General features: G+C 40.7%; 1 protein-coding gene across 2 annotated transcripts in view; it reads right to left on the bottom strand.

The window, feature by feature from the left end:
• Positions 1-16,644, bottom strand: part of ERBB4 (erb-b2 receptor tyrosine kinase 4) — a gene marked incomplete at its 5' end in the record, with an annotated part of 570,202 nt that overhangs the window by 105,423 nt on the left and 448,135 nt on the right. For both annotated transcript variants that reach the window (XM_082284612.1, XM_082284613.1), the window contains 3 exons: positions 3,479-3,577; positions 5,002-5,124; positions 7,771-7,903. In XM_082284612.1, the coding sequence (XP_082140738.1) occupies positions 3,479-3,577; positions 5,002-5,124; positions 7,771-7,903 (355 nt within the window). The remainder of the gene's footprint in view (positions 1-3,478; positions 3,578-5,001; positions 5,125-7,770; positions 7,904-16,644) is intronic.

Below are 16,644 nucleotides of genomic sequence, written 5' to 3'. Positions count from 1 at the left end.
AGTAGCCTCTTAGCTGCACATTTGCCTTTTTTCCTCACTACAAGTTTCTCTTCCCTCCATAAAACTCAGGACCTTCACATATTCTGTTACCAGCCTTCGGGTGAGGAGCAGGGTAGAGCTCCCTCTTGATGCCCCTGTGTCTTGCTGGTGACTCCCTCCCGACACACTTTCAGGCAGAGCAGTAGCAAGAGAACTTGCACTCTGAATTCAAACTCCAGCCCCCTTTTGGGGACAAGGAAGTGTCCATCCAGAATAGAAACTATGCCCTGCGACTTAAGCGCATAACCATGCTGAGGGGGAAATCCTTTAGACTCTGTAATTATCCCAGACACAATATACACCCACAAATATGTGAGGAAGTAGGGTAAACCTACATTTTACAAAACAGTAACAGCAACCTGTGTGTGATGAAAATAATTCCACAGAAGGCCTCCTGTGCAGTCTGGTTCTGCCCTGGTCCAGGTTACTTTGCAGACGCCAGCTTGTATTGCTGTAGCAGATGCAGACCTACTACAGTGATAAAAACTAGGGAGGAACACAGGGAGCAAAGGGAAAGGCCTAGCTGGGAATGGGTGGAGAAAGCCTGAAAAATAGACTCTGCTGTAGCTCCCTCAAGAAAAGTCCCAAATAAGGGCTGTGCTTTCGGGTGATGGCCAATTCATCATCCCCGGATGGGAGGTGCTTGGCCAGAGCAGGCAGGGCTGACATCAGGCATTATATCATTATAGTCATTACTGCTCCATTAGCAGGGCTTCAGGCTGCTGAAATGACAGCCCAGGAGCCAAATTGCTGTTCTTTACTCCTTCAGCATAACGTTTAGCAGAATTTCAGGAGCCCATAGAGCACTTTTAGACTCACATTCTGCCAACATCAGAAGTTTTAACCAGATCTATGGGCAGTGCCACTAACATCTACACCAGCTATTTCCGTGGACACTGAAGGGTCCCAAGTACTCCCTCTGCACACTAACTGCTGTTTACCAAAGGCTTTCAATTTCCCAGAGCCTTTCTAAAAGGAATGCTAACTTTTACTTACAAGTACAAGGACATTCCCAATCCAGGTAGAAGTAATTGCTGACAAAATCACACCTGTGCTTGACAAGGACAAAAAGCAAAAGGCAAGGGTGTGACTAATATAATGACACCTTCCCACTAACCTCCTCTTTCCATTCACTACCAACATGTCAGACCCTTATTTAAGAAAGAATTAACCCCACCATGTTCACAGTGACATTTAGCCACCTATCTACCTTTAAAAAATGCTTTTTACCAACAATCATTATTCATAACACTCTTTTTACTGAAGTACAATTGATGCATTTTGCTTTCAGACATACATTTGAATGTTCCTCACAAAATAAGATCAGTAAACAGTATCCAGTTTTACCAGGATAGCTATACTGACTGAAATCTTGGAATGAGAATGAGTAAAAAATTTTTTTACTCTAACTTACACTTCAGTGAAAGATATTTAGGTTATCTCCTCATAATAAAAATTTTGGCCTAAATTTTTTAAACGTTGAAAACTATGTCTTTTTTGGGACAGGGAGGACTAGTCACATTAAAATCATAAATAGTGCTTAGTTCATTCTCTCTAAATTTCAGGAACTAAACAACTAGTTTAGGAGGTAAGGATGACAAGAACCTCTGTATAATTGGATGAGCAATTATTTCACAAGAATGAAATTTAATCATCTTTATCAATGCAGTACAGAAAAGGATTACAGATCATTGCATATACATCAAAAGCAGCATTGACAGAAAACATATTATTTCTCCTTATTGCCACTTGTAGCAACTAATGATGAAATCTAATTCTTTTTTATTATGATTAAAAACAACCTAAGGGTTATTTTTAACCTCAAGAACTAAAACCAACTTTAACTCTTCTCTCACCTTGCTACCACAGGGACAGAGACTCATAAGAAATGGTTAATTTAAAGAGAAACCTTTCCTAGTGTAACTGCACAGTCAAAATCTCCAGAGTTCCCAAAAGCCCTTCTTCATTTCTCAGCCAATTATCAGATGGTCTGATGCAAACACTGGGGGAAGTATGGTCCAGTGAACTAAACTGACCTAAGCTGAACTGTGAAACGGCAGACAAGCAACTCTGCCTTTTACAGGCACCTTATGTTTTCTTTGCTTCAAGGTTAGTCAGTACTAGAGGAGGTGATATTACTACTATTTCTCTATCAGATCAGGGGTCAGATCCTGAGCTGGTACAAATTGCTCAGTTCCACTGACTTTCACATAGAGATAACAATAGCCTCACCTTTAGGCTGGAATCTGTATCACTGACTGACCACTGACATCCAGTTCACTGGATCCCACCTCTCCTCTTTGGGCAGCTCTGTTATTAGCAAGACTCTTTGTCCATTAAGCAAAAATATCTAATACTTGTTATTGCTTTAGTACAATTAATTCCTTTTAGACAGGGCGAAAACTGCCTTTTTATTTATTATTTGTGCAAAATGATTACTGAATGCAATAGAACCACAGAATGATAGAATCATCAAGGTTGGAAATGATCTAACCAACATAAATGTGCAGTGCTCTGTAAAGAGCACAGGAAATCCCTTCCTCTACACAGCCTTCCTTCAACTGCCTAAGAACTCACACATGAAACAGCTGTCTGGAACAGATAAATCCATAACTGCACATTTCTGTTCATTTCTAGATGGAAGAATAGACTACATAATGGGAGTATCTTCTCCTTGTGGCTTACAGTCTCATTAATGTGAACAAATGAGGCCTATACACTGAACAGATCTGCAAGACTTAAAAGTCCTATGTAATTTTCAAGTTCACAAAGAGGGACTTACAAAATGAATGCAAATTTCTATGACTTGTCAAAAAATTGTCACTGAATAAGATATAGAGATTCATGGTGTCAGTGAGCCTTGATCTTGACACAGAGCTGAAAACTGAGTGCAAAGCCTCTATGATCACAGAACATTCATGGAAATTACCATCTTGACCTCTTATCCATGGTGTTTCAGATTAGTAAAGCAAAAGGGCTTTTAAATCCAGCATATTTTAATTTTCCCCCTCTCCCGATGCTTTGCCGTTGCTGCCAGCTCCCAGACTCTTGAACACCGAAGTGGGGGAGAGCTGAGCTGAATTTCTGTTCCTGTGAGTTCTGCATCAGTACAGACCTGCATGCATGGTAAGATGCTCCCCTGAAACTTCTCCTCTCTCTTCCATGGCTTTTCTGCCACAGAAAGATAGAATATCTGGCCCATGAGACAGAGGAGTTTTAGTCTGATACTGACAGAAAAACAATTTATAAGAAAACTCCAAGTATCTTGGGGCATATGCAGTGGAAAACCCAGCCCAGCCAGGCACTGTGTACAAGCCTCCTTCTGCTATTTAAATATAAGGAAAGAAAACTGGCAGGAATTTGTCTTTACAGCCTCTGAGGGCCACAGAAAGACACTGCCCCTGCCAAAACCCAAAGACATTGGTTGTGTCTTACTCACATCCATAAACTCCACGTTGGCTTTTGGACCAGTGGTCTCATTAAGGATCTTAATGGCCACAGGAATCTTGACTGTTTCTCCCTCAGGGACCCAGATTCCCTAGAAAAAGAAAAAAAGGTGACAGAAGACTAATAAGATAATCAGAAAAACTTGATTCAGAGTTACAGTTCTTTTTGACACATTCTGTCATGTTATGCAGATCAGCTAAGAGACTCAGAACTGGGAATACACAAAGTTACAAAATAATAAAAATCCCATAAAACTACTTACATCAAAAGTAAACTCTGATGTAAAATGAAACATTTTCTATCAGTGAACACCCTTGATTTTCTTGTGCACAACAGGGTTTCTAAACAGCAGTGGCAGCATGGCCATGATGCACTTTTTCTACTGACTCAGACAAAATTCTGATAACGATTGGGACATAATTAAACAAAAATCTGGATTTTCTGTCTAGATTCTAATGCTCAAATTTGAAGCTATCAGTAAACTCTCAAAACTGATTATCACCAGATCATAACATCATGAAGGAACAGAACACCCTAAGAATAATATATTTAGAGTGAAACATTTAGGGGCTGTTTGTCTAATTATGTAATACCTGAGAATCAAAAACTTAGGTGGCTAAAAAGGAAATTTTAAATTAAAATTTACAAACTGTGTGTGTCTTGGGCTACTTTTCCATCCTTCTTGACTATTGCTGTGTTCTTGTCAACCTCATGGCATCCATCTCCATCACTTTATTATCATCTAAGTATATTCAAACTGGTTTTTCATAAATCTATTCCCATACCTTGTAGCTATGGTGACCTGGTCTGTGCTTCCTTCCTTTCCTCCCTTATTTGTGGACAGATTCAGGTGCTCTGACCTACCACCTTGATTTGGCAGGTTTGGGCTGCTCCCAAAGGGTTGGGGAATTGGTTTGACTTGCCCACTAAGCCCTACTTCATGCCTCTGAGATCTGGACATGACCAACAGATCTTAAAAAATAAATACTTCTTTAACAGAAGTACTTTTTCCATTGTGGGTTCCACTCTCACATCCCAGTTGTTAAAGGGTGCCCTGACATAACCCATCTTTTCTATTTCAATGGAAGAAACAAGAAGTGTTACAGTTTAGGTAATGGCATTGTTTTACTAGGTATTGTTGCTATTACAAGACCCACGTGACACTTGTGAAATGAAAGACAAAATTTATCCAGCTTTCCAAAAGTGTCCTGCTCTCATGTAAGAAAGGAAGGGCAAAACCTTGGTGCTGCACTTTGCCAGCAGGACAGTCCAGCCTGTGTAGCCCTCTTGCTCTTAAAAATGACTGGGGCTGACATGTCTTTGCTCACCAAGAAATAACATTTGCATGTCACCATTTGATCCTGAGGACGTGTTCCCTGCACACAATTCCAGTATCCTTTCTCTCCCAGGGCTCAGGAACCCACCCATGGGACAGGCTGCTCTGCTGCAATGCAGAACTTGACTGCTCCAAAGTTAAAAAGAGGGGACTCACGGCTGCATAGGGAAGACTCTCACCTTGTACACAGTTCCAAAGGCTCCAGAGCCAAGGACTTTGACTCGCTTCAGCTCTGTTTCCTTGAGGATGCGGAGCTGTGCTTGGTTGGGCGCCGTGCCGCTCGGAGTCAAGGGTTCCACCAGCTGCGAAGGAAAGCCCAACAGTCTCAAACACTGCTAAATATGAAGACCCATCAGAAGTTTATACTGAGAGCAACCAACCCAAGTAAATACCGAAACGAGACAGTGGTGGGGATCTACTGACTACTGCCCAGCCAATTCTTGAAGGGATTTTTCATCTTCAAAAGCAAACAAGCAACACCACGCAACCAAGAGACCTGATAAAGCAAGTCCTCACTAAAACATGCAATAATTTCCACCAGAAACTGTGTGATGGAATTATGAGCTGGAAATTGAATTGGTGCCAGGGTAACACATCCAAGGACTTTTGATAATGGAGGCAGTATAAATATTTTCTACATGACAGAAATACAGCACTTATTATCAGTGTACCACATCCTATTTTTGCCCATTTTAGTGTCTTTTAAGTTGACCATATTTCTTTTTAATGGCCTGGACTAAATGGCTCATCACATTCTTATGCTGTTTTGAGGAAGGGACAATTTTTCTGAACTTCTGTTTTACCACACAGGAGGACAGCTTTAGGGAGAAAACACCTTAGAGCAGACTACTAATTTATAACAGCCACTAATTTACTGCAATTAAACAATTTGCTCAAGATGTCCCAAGAAACTTTGTAAATGAGCACAATGGCACATTCAGTTAAAAATGCTCTTAGATCTCATACTATCTCTGCCAGAAAAAAATGCTTCTTTAAAAATAAATTAAAAATACACGTAGAGGACAATACTCAATACAACACATGAAAAACATTCTGTTCCTTTACAGGATGAGAAAAATAATTCAGGGCTCCTCCTACTCTAATTGGTTTGAAACCACTGCAGCATTTCAAAGCTGCCTGTTTACAAGGCTAAATGCACCATGCTCTGCAGTTTGAGAACTACTTCTATGGCTCTTTGAGAACCATGAACTACTTAATTAGTTGACCAGACTAATTAGTTTTGTTCAGGTAAAAATACCAGTATCTGGAAATTAATGGGGTAAGAAAACATAATAAAACCAAACAACAAGTTGGTTTATCCGAGAAATAATCTACAAGCTGCACTTATTTTAGAGGGATTTCTCTTTCCTCCTTCCCACTTTAGACGTCCAGTATTTATACCATGAAAGAAAGGTTTACTGTAAAAGAAAATTAGGCACACTGGCAGCACACTTCTGTATTTTCAGTTTGTGATGGATGAGAAGAGGTTCTGTGCCGCAGTCCACCAACAGAGGAATGGCAGGGAGAGGTGGAGACATGTTGTGGGGGTCTAAAACAAGGCTTGTAGAGTTTTATGGAGAATGATCTACAGAAAGAATAAGTCCTGTTACATCCTCCAACTAGAAAGAGAGACTTCAACTAAAGCTAATTGCTTGTGTGTTTATTTCAGGATGCTCCTGATTTAATCTTCAGTTTCTCAGCCAAGACAGCAGCTTCCCCACATGTTCAGTAGGAGGCCCTGGTCCCTCATGACTGTTGCCAGCCACAGCTTTTATCTGACCAAATGAAAAATGAAATCTGGACTTCAAAGCCAATGCAATGAGAACCACCTGCTTTAAATAATTTATGCTTAAGTATGGGCTGATACAATGGCAAGATTTATTCATTTAAAGGCACGGCAAGATTTATTCATGTAAAGGCACTGAGTATTGTTAAGCTTTCTATACAGCTGAACAGTATTTAACAAGCAACACAAATTCTAGCCAAACATGAAGATACTTGTGCAAACAGACTGGGGATGCATAAATCATTTACTCCCAGGCTCTACAGAGGAGATGAGTGGGAGCAGAACTCTTGGAACAGAAGAGAAAACAGCACTGTTAATAATGCCTTATCAAAGAGTCACTAGCTAACAGCATTTCCAAGCTTTATTATCTTACAAAGGCACACCCTATTTAAAAACACCATCATTTACAAAGTGTCTCAAGTATAGGACTGAAGCGATGGCAGTAATCACTGCTGCAGTAGCTGATAGACATACATTTAATGTTATATTTAAATATACTTCCTAGACTGCCCTTTCCACTAATGACACTTCGAAGAGCAGGATGGAGTGGTCACAGCACTCTGCTACAGCTCTGTTATATGTTTTCGTCAGTAGAACTGGGAACTTCAATTGGTTAAGCTCTGTGAAGCTCGGCTTAATAAAATACATAATTATTATTACTGATCATTACTATAGGCTTTGACAAAATCTGGACTACAAAGGTACTGTAGGCACTGGAAACAACAGTAGGTTACTACCTCTGCATTTAAACATGAAGTTTGTTTCTTCAGAGCTTGCTGAAGGAACTTACTTCAGCCTTAGAAGTCAACCTAAATATGGCCAGAATGAAACCCTGTAATATTTAAGCATGAGAGCTGCTAAAGGTATTGATGGCTTGGGATAGAAGTTCAGTGGAGAGCAGGATGGGAGTCCAGAAATCCAGTGGGACACGCCTTCCAGTGTTCATAGGGAATTTTTTCTGGTCTTCAGAAGCCATGAATCTGTACTTATGCAGAAAACCAGCATCTTGAAATAGCTTCATTCTTTCCACTGGTTTAATCTGCACAAGTAAGCAAAAGGATTTCTACAGGCCTCTCTGGTAAGACCTGAACGTCTCCAATACAAAAGCAGAACAGCCCTGCATATCTCTCCAAACAGCCTGTGAGAAGCAGCCTGGGCTCACCTCAGTCTCCAGGAACCTTCGCAGTGCTCTCTTCTTCTTGATGCTTTTGCGCCGAACGTACACAGCAAATGTCAGGCCCATGATGACGATGATGAAGAGGCCACCAATAACTCCCGCGGCAATCAGGGGGGTTCTAGCAATCAGAATCAGAGACTTTACTTTCACAGGTAGGGTGAGAGACCAAAGAACTTGGGTACATAAAACACAATCACATGGAAAGCTCATAACTGCCTTATGACCAGAACTCCAGCCCAAATGGGAAGTCAAGGCAAACACATTGACACATGGTAGTCTTTGCTTGTTTCTAATCATCATACCAACTCTACTTTTGTTTACAAAACCCCATGCACACGTGAGGAGTCGTGTGGACAAGGAAACACAACATGCACTTTGATGGCAAATGCAAATCTGCAATGGCAAAATGAGAACACAAATATCTGCAGTTTCCTGCAAGAGCTCTGCCTATGCTGACTTTGGCTCCATCCACATCAACTCATGGGCTTGTGCATTTAGGGGAAAAGAAGCCAACAAAAAATTCCCAAACTACCAACACAATATGCCTTTCCGAGTATGGAGGAAGTGAGAGGGAACTTCACAGGCGAGATTTGGAGATCACCTACACAGGCAATGGAGAAATCAGGCTCCCTCCAAAGAAAAACTCAAAGCAGTACCTTAAATTAGGTATTTTCACAGCATACCAACAACTTACCAACATGAACACACTCAGAGCATCTAACATCCTTCCAACAATGGCTGGACAGTTGCTGAAAAGATGGGTAAAAAGACAGCATGACAACTGCAGAGTATAGATGGTGCTGAAACCACTGCCTGGTAAGCCCAGGAAACAGATTAACTGTTGTCAAGATCATGGAAATGTCACTGCTGTGCTCTAAAAGCCTCCCTCAGTTACAGCTGAATGATGATGAAAGGTACATTATGGCCTATTAATAAAAATGTATCACACAGCTACTGAAAATTTCAAAGAGTCTCCCTACTAAATTGTTTTATCCAACCCTTTATTCTTCTTTTTACAACCTTTCATGAAGCAGTGCCATCTCACCTGGTTTGGTTCCTGAAGGTGTGTCTACATTACCTCTGAGAAAGCCTCGCACTTCCACATCCAGTATTTAAAGCACCACTACCAGGGTATACACATTAACACAAAGGCCTATTGCAGTTCACAGACTTTATGAAGGAAACTCTAAGCTTGCAAATAAAGGAAAGGGAATGTTGTCTGGCTGAGAAATGGGTTATGGTGTTTGGGGAACATGAGTCCAGTACCACATACTTCTCCTCCAGGGAGTCTGGCCTTAAAACACATTGCCTTTTCTAACCCCAGTGGTTACTCTGTGCTTTTGAGTGCAGAGCTTAAAGAGTCTGGCATATCCACCCCAAACAATGCTCCTCTTTGTTTACATGTCTTCCTACATTGCTGATGCAAGAAACTCTTTAATAGGCAATTATGAAAAACACTGGCCACCAAAAGCCTTCTATGGAGCTTGTACTGACTAATGCTCTTGAGCAGAGGAATTTTTAAAATTCATTTTTATGCTGTATGAACAGTCATATAATTTTTAACAAACACCACCAAACCACAGACTGACTAAACAGGCAGGAGAATTCCCAGCTTTAAAGTGCATATTAATAACTAGCATAACAGTTGTCAAAGTAAGTAATTGGAGTTTTATAGTACTGTGTACTCTAAAAGTAGTTCAAATAATATTTACATGATAGACCATAATAAAAAAATGGTTCTAAAGGGGACATAAGTAATGAAGAAAATAAAATGAAGTTTGCAGCCCTTCTATTGTTATAGAGTACAAGGGGGGTTCAAAATGGATCTTTATGATTCATCATGTGAACTCTCACTGACTTTAAAAGTGTCCTAATTTTTAGTAGGGAATTGAAAAAAGGAAATAATTTTCAATGGCTTCACCAAACAAGCATTTTACTTGTTAATGTGAAATATGCTATATCATACCTGAATTTTCAGACGGTACCACCTAAAGATACTATCAAGCAAGCTTAAAAAGGAAGCATGAAAGGGATAGTACAATGTGCAATAAAATAACATATTTAAATGCTAAACAAATCAGTGAAATACAGAAAAAGCTGTATTTTCCACTCAAATAGTGATCAGTTGCCTTGACTCCCAAATCCACTACCCGTGCATCAAATCCTGTCAGTACCAAACATCCCAGCCTTGGATGTGGTCACATACCCAGCAGCTTCTCCTCCCTCTGCTGCAGAACTAAGCCCCAAAGTCAACAACCCTGTGGTTTACTTGCTCCAGGACCAGATGCCAAGTCTCTGCAGCCACAGCTCCCTGTTATCACTTCACCACTGCTTTCAACCACACATGGATTATTTCCTAAGCCCAGTTTTCAGGGTGCCACCCCATCATTGGGGTTATTTTCACTTGTGTTTGTTGGGTTGACTTTGCTTTTTCTCTCTGTTCTGCTAATATCATCAGGTCTCCTGCCACAGTTCTCTGCTTATTTTCATGCTTGCAGAGCCTTACCTTTAATACCCTTATGAATTCCATTAAGCTGTTTACCTTTCTGCTGGGCCATTGCTGGGGTTGTTCAACACGGATCCCTGCAAGGCGGCACTGACCAAAGCAGCTGCAACAAAACCTTCTACCATTTTGGTTTTTTTTAATTCAATCCTTTTTTGCATATGCACCTAACAAACTGTTTGGCTTCACAGGCAGCTGGACACACAAATCTCATTTTCTCTAGTGGCATTAAGGACTTAATCCACTTATTTATGTTACATTACTTGTCCCACAGCCACCTCCATGACTGCAATTCCTGACGTTTGCCCCCCTCAAGACTTCTGCTCACTTAAAACTAATTCCATGAGCAATTCCGACAAAAAGACAAAAAATGCACTATCAAAAGCCCCTGTCATGTTAAAGTAATTTTTAAAAGCATGGAGGACTAAAAAGGCTCAGAAAAGCTAAAGTCAAGCAAGGAGAGGTAGTTCCATGTCAGTCCTACCTGTCCAGCATAATTAATGGACAGGCAAAGTCAATCCTAGCTCACATTTCTTACAGCTCCACCACTAACCCAAACCCACCAACAGGAAACTCCTGATACAGCCACTGCTTTCCTTTACACACTGGAAATCTACCCCAGAGGATGGAAACAATCTCTGCAACGTGTTTCTGGGTATTCATGCTCATCAAAACAGGCTTAGCAGTCCAAGAAACATGGCCCTGAATCATAATTCAACCCCATATAATGAATTTGCTATCCCACATCCCTCCCTCAGCTGAGGACAGAATACCCAATTAATAAGTGGAAAAGGCATCAGCTGGGGTGGCTGTGGGAGGAAAAAAAAAATCACTACATGAAAATCCTGCCTCTTAAACTAGAAACTGTGTATCTGTGGCTAAAAGTTGAAAGAAAGATTCCAGTATTCCCTTAGGAGACATGAATAATATATATGTATTTCTTTTTAAATGTGTACTGTGTTTTCATATTTAGAAACATGTAACACCCACTCCCACACACCAAACCTGACACTGAGCTCAAAGTTAGCATTCCAAGACAGGCAAGGATGCTCAGCAGCAGGGCTCATACCATTCCATCCACTCCAAAACATCAGGACATCTGCAATTCCCACAGTTCCCTGAGACCAGGTATTAAAGCCTAATTACAGATTTAGATGAGTACATGGTTGGTCTCACACTCTTGACTGAAGAGTGCAGCAGAAAGGAGAGAGGAAATTGAGTTGTGGCCCATGGAGTAAAGCTGACAAACACCACCTGTTTCTCCATCCTTGGCATTGACCCACCCGGTACGAGATGTAAAGAAACTGAGCTTTGAAGCCAAGCTGTTGGAAGGCTGCAAGTTCCTGTATCAACCTTCCCCTCCTTGGAGTTTTTATCTATATATCCAAACAGGATTCATTACAAGCTTGAGTGTTTGCTAAGCAGTTCCTTCTTGTAAATCCTTGCTATTGAGGTATTATTTTTTCCTGACGGACGCTTCCCACATTCTGCATTCCTCATCCCTTTCATTAGTGGGGGTTCAGCCAATTTTGAAGCTTCCCTTTCAGAGATCTGACAGATTCTGCTAATCCTGGAACGGTAATGTTAGTATTTAAAACATACAAGATAAACAATCAGGCTGGGAAGCAAATTTGTGGATGTTTCAACAGCCTCTCTCTGCTGTGCAAAGTTGGACAGCCACAACTTCCAGAGTGCCCGGTGTTCACGAAACGCTGCTCCCCCTGGAGTCGCAAGGATTCATCTGATGTTACCAAGACTGCTCTGCTTGATACTCTTTTTCAAGAACAAGGCACCCTTCCACCTCTCTCCTCCTAATCCGAGGGTGTTTGAATGCTGATAAATGGCCCTATTTATGTGCAGATTAGGAGTTTTTATCATGAGTAAACACAAATTTTAATTCACAGCTGATCTCACAGTTACACAGTTACTACCAATTCCACATTTAATCCAGAGATGGGCAAACTGTCAACTACCCACAACTTTTCAATATGCAAAATGACCTCAGGGTTGCAGTCTGTGTCTGGGTCCACTCAGCAGTTAAACATCACAAAAGAGCAGACACAGCTTTCACTTTGGCCAAGGCTCATGTGAACAAACAGGTACCTGTTGACAAAACTGCTTCTTCCTTACCCACACCGGGTCCTTTATCAATGCCTGTAAAGGTATGTTCTACTCACACCTCTTTTTTAAGAATGTAGGAGTCCCCATTTCACTCAGCAAAGTACACGAGGATAAAGAAATAAATACTAAGTACAGCTTTGAAAATTATTACATCTTAACATTCTACACATTAATATGTATTGAATAAAAATCTATGGCGTTTTTATTACCACACACAGTACACAATGGATTTCTTTAAAACTGGTTTTAAGTCTGAATGGCATAATTTAGAACTACCACTCTGTTATGTTTTCACTATAAATTATGAAGAACTCTCAATTTTAGCTCCCTGTTAATATATCTGACTAGGAATAACTACTGAAATCTCTGGGATTACAGCATCAATATCAAGTCTTTTTATGGGCTTCTCCTCCTCTAAAACTGAAAAGTTCCAATAAAATCTCTTGCACCCCTATTGTTTTCTGCCTCAACTTAAAGAAGGAATGTTATTGTTAAGAGCTCACACAGTGACTCTGCTTTGAGGCTTGTGCTTTAAACAAACAGATTAGCATTCTTTTTAAAATATGCCAAGTCAGGCCCCATATAATGTAGATTGATTTATCTGTGACACAAAGCCAGTTAAACCCACTAGACTCAGGTGAAGCCAGTTCAGGAAGAGCAATCTCCTTTATAAACTTGTCATATTTCCCATTTTCTTTGGAAACAGTAATATTTTGCTTTAAATAAAGGAAACTGGAGCTGTAATGACCATGGGTGCTGATGGACTGCTCTGAAACCAAAACTACCAGCATTAGCTCAAGGAGTTTCTCTCTGCATAAAGAATTCCTATTAGAAGCAATCTACTCAGCCTGCTTCTCTGCAACCAGTGGCAGTCAGCTGGCTCATCATGCCTGTGCACACAAAATTATTTATCAAGAAAACACACTTTTCTCTAGTAGAGACATGGCCTACTTTGGTGGCACTGTTTGCTGTTCATTCACTGTCAGATCCAGGAGCACCACAGAGCAGCACAACCCATGGCAGGGCCTGTTACATCACTTGAGAAACACATGGCAGAGCCCACATCAAACTGTAGGTACCAAAACATCCAGTGAGAGCTGGGTCACATAGAGAATACACACTGTAGCTCAAAACTGGAACATTTTGCTCTGCCATAGGTTTTTATAAACACAAAGAATAGAGAACATGAAGGAATGTTCATGAGTATTTTAAATAACTGTCAGGATAAAAACTGTTTGAATATTGTGCTCTTCGTTCTTTTTTTTTTAAACACTTTCTGAATTTCACAGGTGGAAAGTGCCTGTAATTCACTCAAGTTCCAGTTAAGTGTTTGCTGGAATTAAGCTGTTCAACATAGGAAATAATCAAACCCACACATGACTGCACCTGTAGACTGCACAGGTGGATTGTCGACCTCTAAGGAGCTGCAAGAAGGTTTCTCTACTTTCTTCTCTATTCCTCCCTTACAGAGGAGTAAAAACTTCTGCAGTTAGGGGTGGATTTGATTTACAACCCTGGAAGAAATCTGGCATAATTGACAGAGATTTATAGACCTTAAGCACAGAGAATCACAAACCTGTGTTTCTATAGTTATAAGTAAAAATAAGTAAATGGGTGTTATGGTGGAGGGTTTTAAGTATAATAATGTGATTTTGTAAGTTAAGTTAAGAATTTAGATGTTGTAAAAGTGATCTCTGTGTGTGGACGTGACTTAACGAACCACTGGGTAAGACACAGCCACACTGCAGTGAGAATACCACAGGTGATAGGTCATAAAGTCAAAACAAAGTTTTGTTTTAAGTGCCTGTTGAATTAGAAAGTTATAAATTGCTATGTAACCCTTAGTCTCCACCATTATTATGATTTCCTGCAAATCTCATGCCTCGAGACCAATGCCTTATTTGTTATTTTAAGCAATAAATCCTGAGTAATTGCATAGTCCCATCTCTCCTAATTGAATAATCCGATGGGAGACCCGAAGAATTGGGATCCAATACTACCTCATGTCCTTCATTTTTACTTTATTTCCCAAATCATCATCTTTCTTCAGAAAATGCACTGATCTCTCTTTTTATACCTGCCTGCTTTTTTTGAATGCCAGTCTTTCCCAAAAGTAATCATTCAGAAGATTTAAGGACCACAGAGCAGATACTTTGTTTAAGTGGTTAAGAACACTGGACTCCCCCCTGTTCCAGCTTTAAGTCATTTGGGACAGCAAGCATTTGCTTTCTCAAGCTCCAGAACTGTTTTACAGTCCTTCAAGGACTGTGTTTGGGGACCAAGTCTGACATTCTGAACTAGATTCCCTCCTCTGAAGTCTTTATGGCTTTAGGTTTCTCCTTTATGAAAACAAATTCTGTACATTGAAGAGAGCCCCAACCTCTGCCCAAGCAGCTCTCCAAGGGGAACAAGCCCCTGCACCTAAGGAAACAGTCAGACTAAGATTCAGCACTGGAAACTGGCAGAAGAGAAAAACCAAACATCAAAACTGAAAGAGGGGAAATTTAGATTATATATATGGAAGAAATTGTTCCCTGTGAGGGTGGTGAGGCCCTGGCATAGGCTGCCCAGAGAAGCTGTGGCTGCCCCATCTGTGAAAGTGTCCAAGACCAAGCTGGACAGGGCTTGGAGCAACCTGGGATAGTGGAAGGTGTCCCTGCTCATGGCAGGGGGTGGAATGAGGTGATCTTTAAGGTCCCTTCCAACCCAAACCATAGTATGATAACAAAATGGGACATTTTAAACTGATAAGAACAGAACCGTCACACTGTGTTCCCAATCTTCAAGTTTCTTGTCATATCCAATAATTTGTTCTGTAGTAAGAGCTTACATGGGTTTCAGCTGAGATTTTTTAACAAGTGGTGGCATTAAAGCATATTTTGGACCTATGTTTGAGATGAGAGCGCATGGAGGACTTGTAGCAGGATGTGTTTGGAAATATGCATCCATCTATCATTCATGTATTACATACATTCATGCACACCTACTGTTAAAAATCTTTCCTTCAAAACCTAAATGAAAACAGTCACACTTCACTCTGCACTGGCACAGATGTTTATATAACATTACACATATAGCATTTGAGACATTTATTACAACACTAGTAATGGCTACGATGCTGTTAACTTCAACACAGATTTTAGCTACTCATCACTTGAGTTCTAAATATGCAGAATTTATCTTTGTGGAGCATAGCAGTGAATAAATGCAGCCAGTGCTCATAAATATAGAGGAAAATCAAAGGCAGATAAAGAGCAGGGTATAAGGAATTTCTTTGAGTATGCCTGATGCTGCTTTTGGATTTATCTCTATTATTTTACTGGAATAGCATACTGTCTAAACATCCTACACAAATTATATCAATTGTTAGAAAATCTCATTTTCTTATTGGGGAATAAGTTCCCATAAAACTGATACCCTGTTCCTGACACAGGTTTGTACAGGGTCACCCTTATACAATACTATGCCCAAAAGTTCTTCTATGTTAATAACTTATCAGTCATCTCCCAGTCATTTTATGTTACCAGATGAAGCAGAGAGAAACTCTGGAGTATCTTGCAACTCCTCTTAATTCTAGTCACCATCCCACTGCCAGCATTTCCCCAAAGGCCATTCTGAGAAGAAAAGCTCAGCACAGAAGCTCCAAACTCACCCACTGTCATTGCTCTCTTCTGTATCCACACCCAGCCAAAGGAATCTCTTCCACCCCAGTGGCTGTAAAGGAGCCAAGGGAAACCAGCCTTTGTGAGCATCATCCTGCTCTCAGCTCTGCTGACGATGGGGTTGCGTTCGTGTACACAGCAACCTCCCACCATCTCCACCGTCACAGATGTGACTGGATTAGAAAAGCAGCTCGTGGCCATGGTGAGGGTACTGCTCAGAGCAACCCAGACTCTCCAACTGCTCTCTTATTAGGATTATTTTGTAGTACAGTACAGCCTACACCAAGGAAAATGATAATTTAGTAAAACAGCTCCTCCTTCTCCCAAATTTCTGTATGATAGAACATTCCAAGATCTACTGCCTTATCTAGACAGCTTCTAAATGTCAAAGAAACTCATCTTCTAACAGCTGCTGAAATCCCAGAACAGAACAGGCCAAGCATCTGAGGAAACAGTGATCCAATTTAAAAATCTCTTTTTCCCCTTTCAGTCACAACCCCCTTCCTTTCCCCATCCCAGCAAATCCCAAAACCTAAGTACCAGTACTCTGGCAGGTAGTGGACCCTGCTGACA

This window comes from Coloeus monedula (genome assembly GCF_965178545.1).
Source record: "Coloeus monedula genome assembly, chromosome: 7".
Taxonomy (NCBI): domain Eukaryota; kingdom Metazoa; phylum Chordata; class Aves; order Passeriformes; family Corvidae; genus Coloeus; species Coloeus monedula.
Note: the sequence above shows the minus strand (reverse complement) of the source record. Positions and strands in the feature narration are given on the sequence as shown.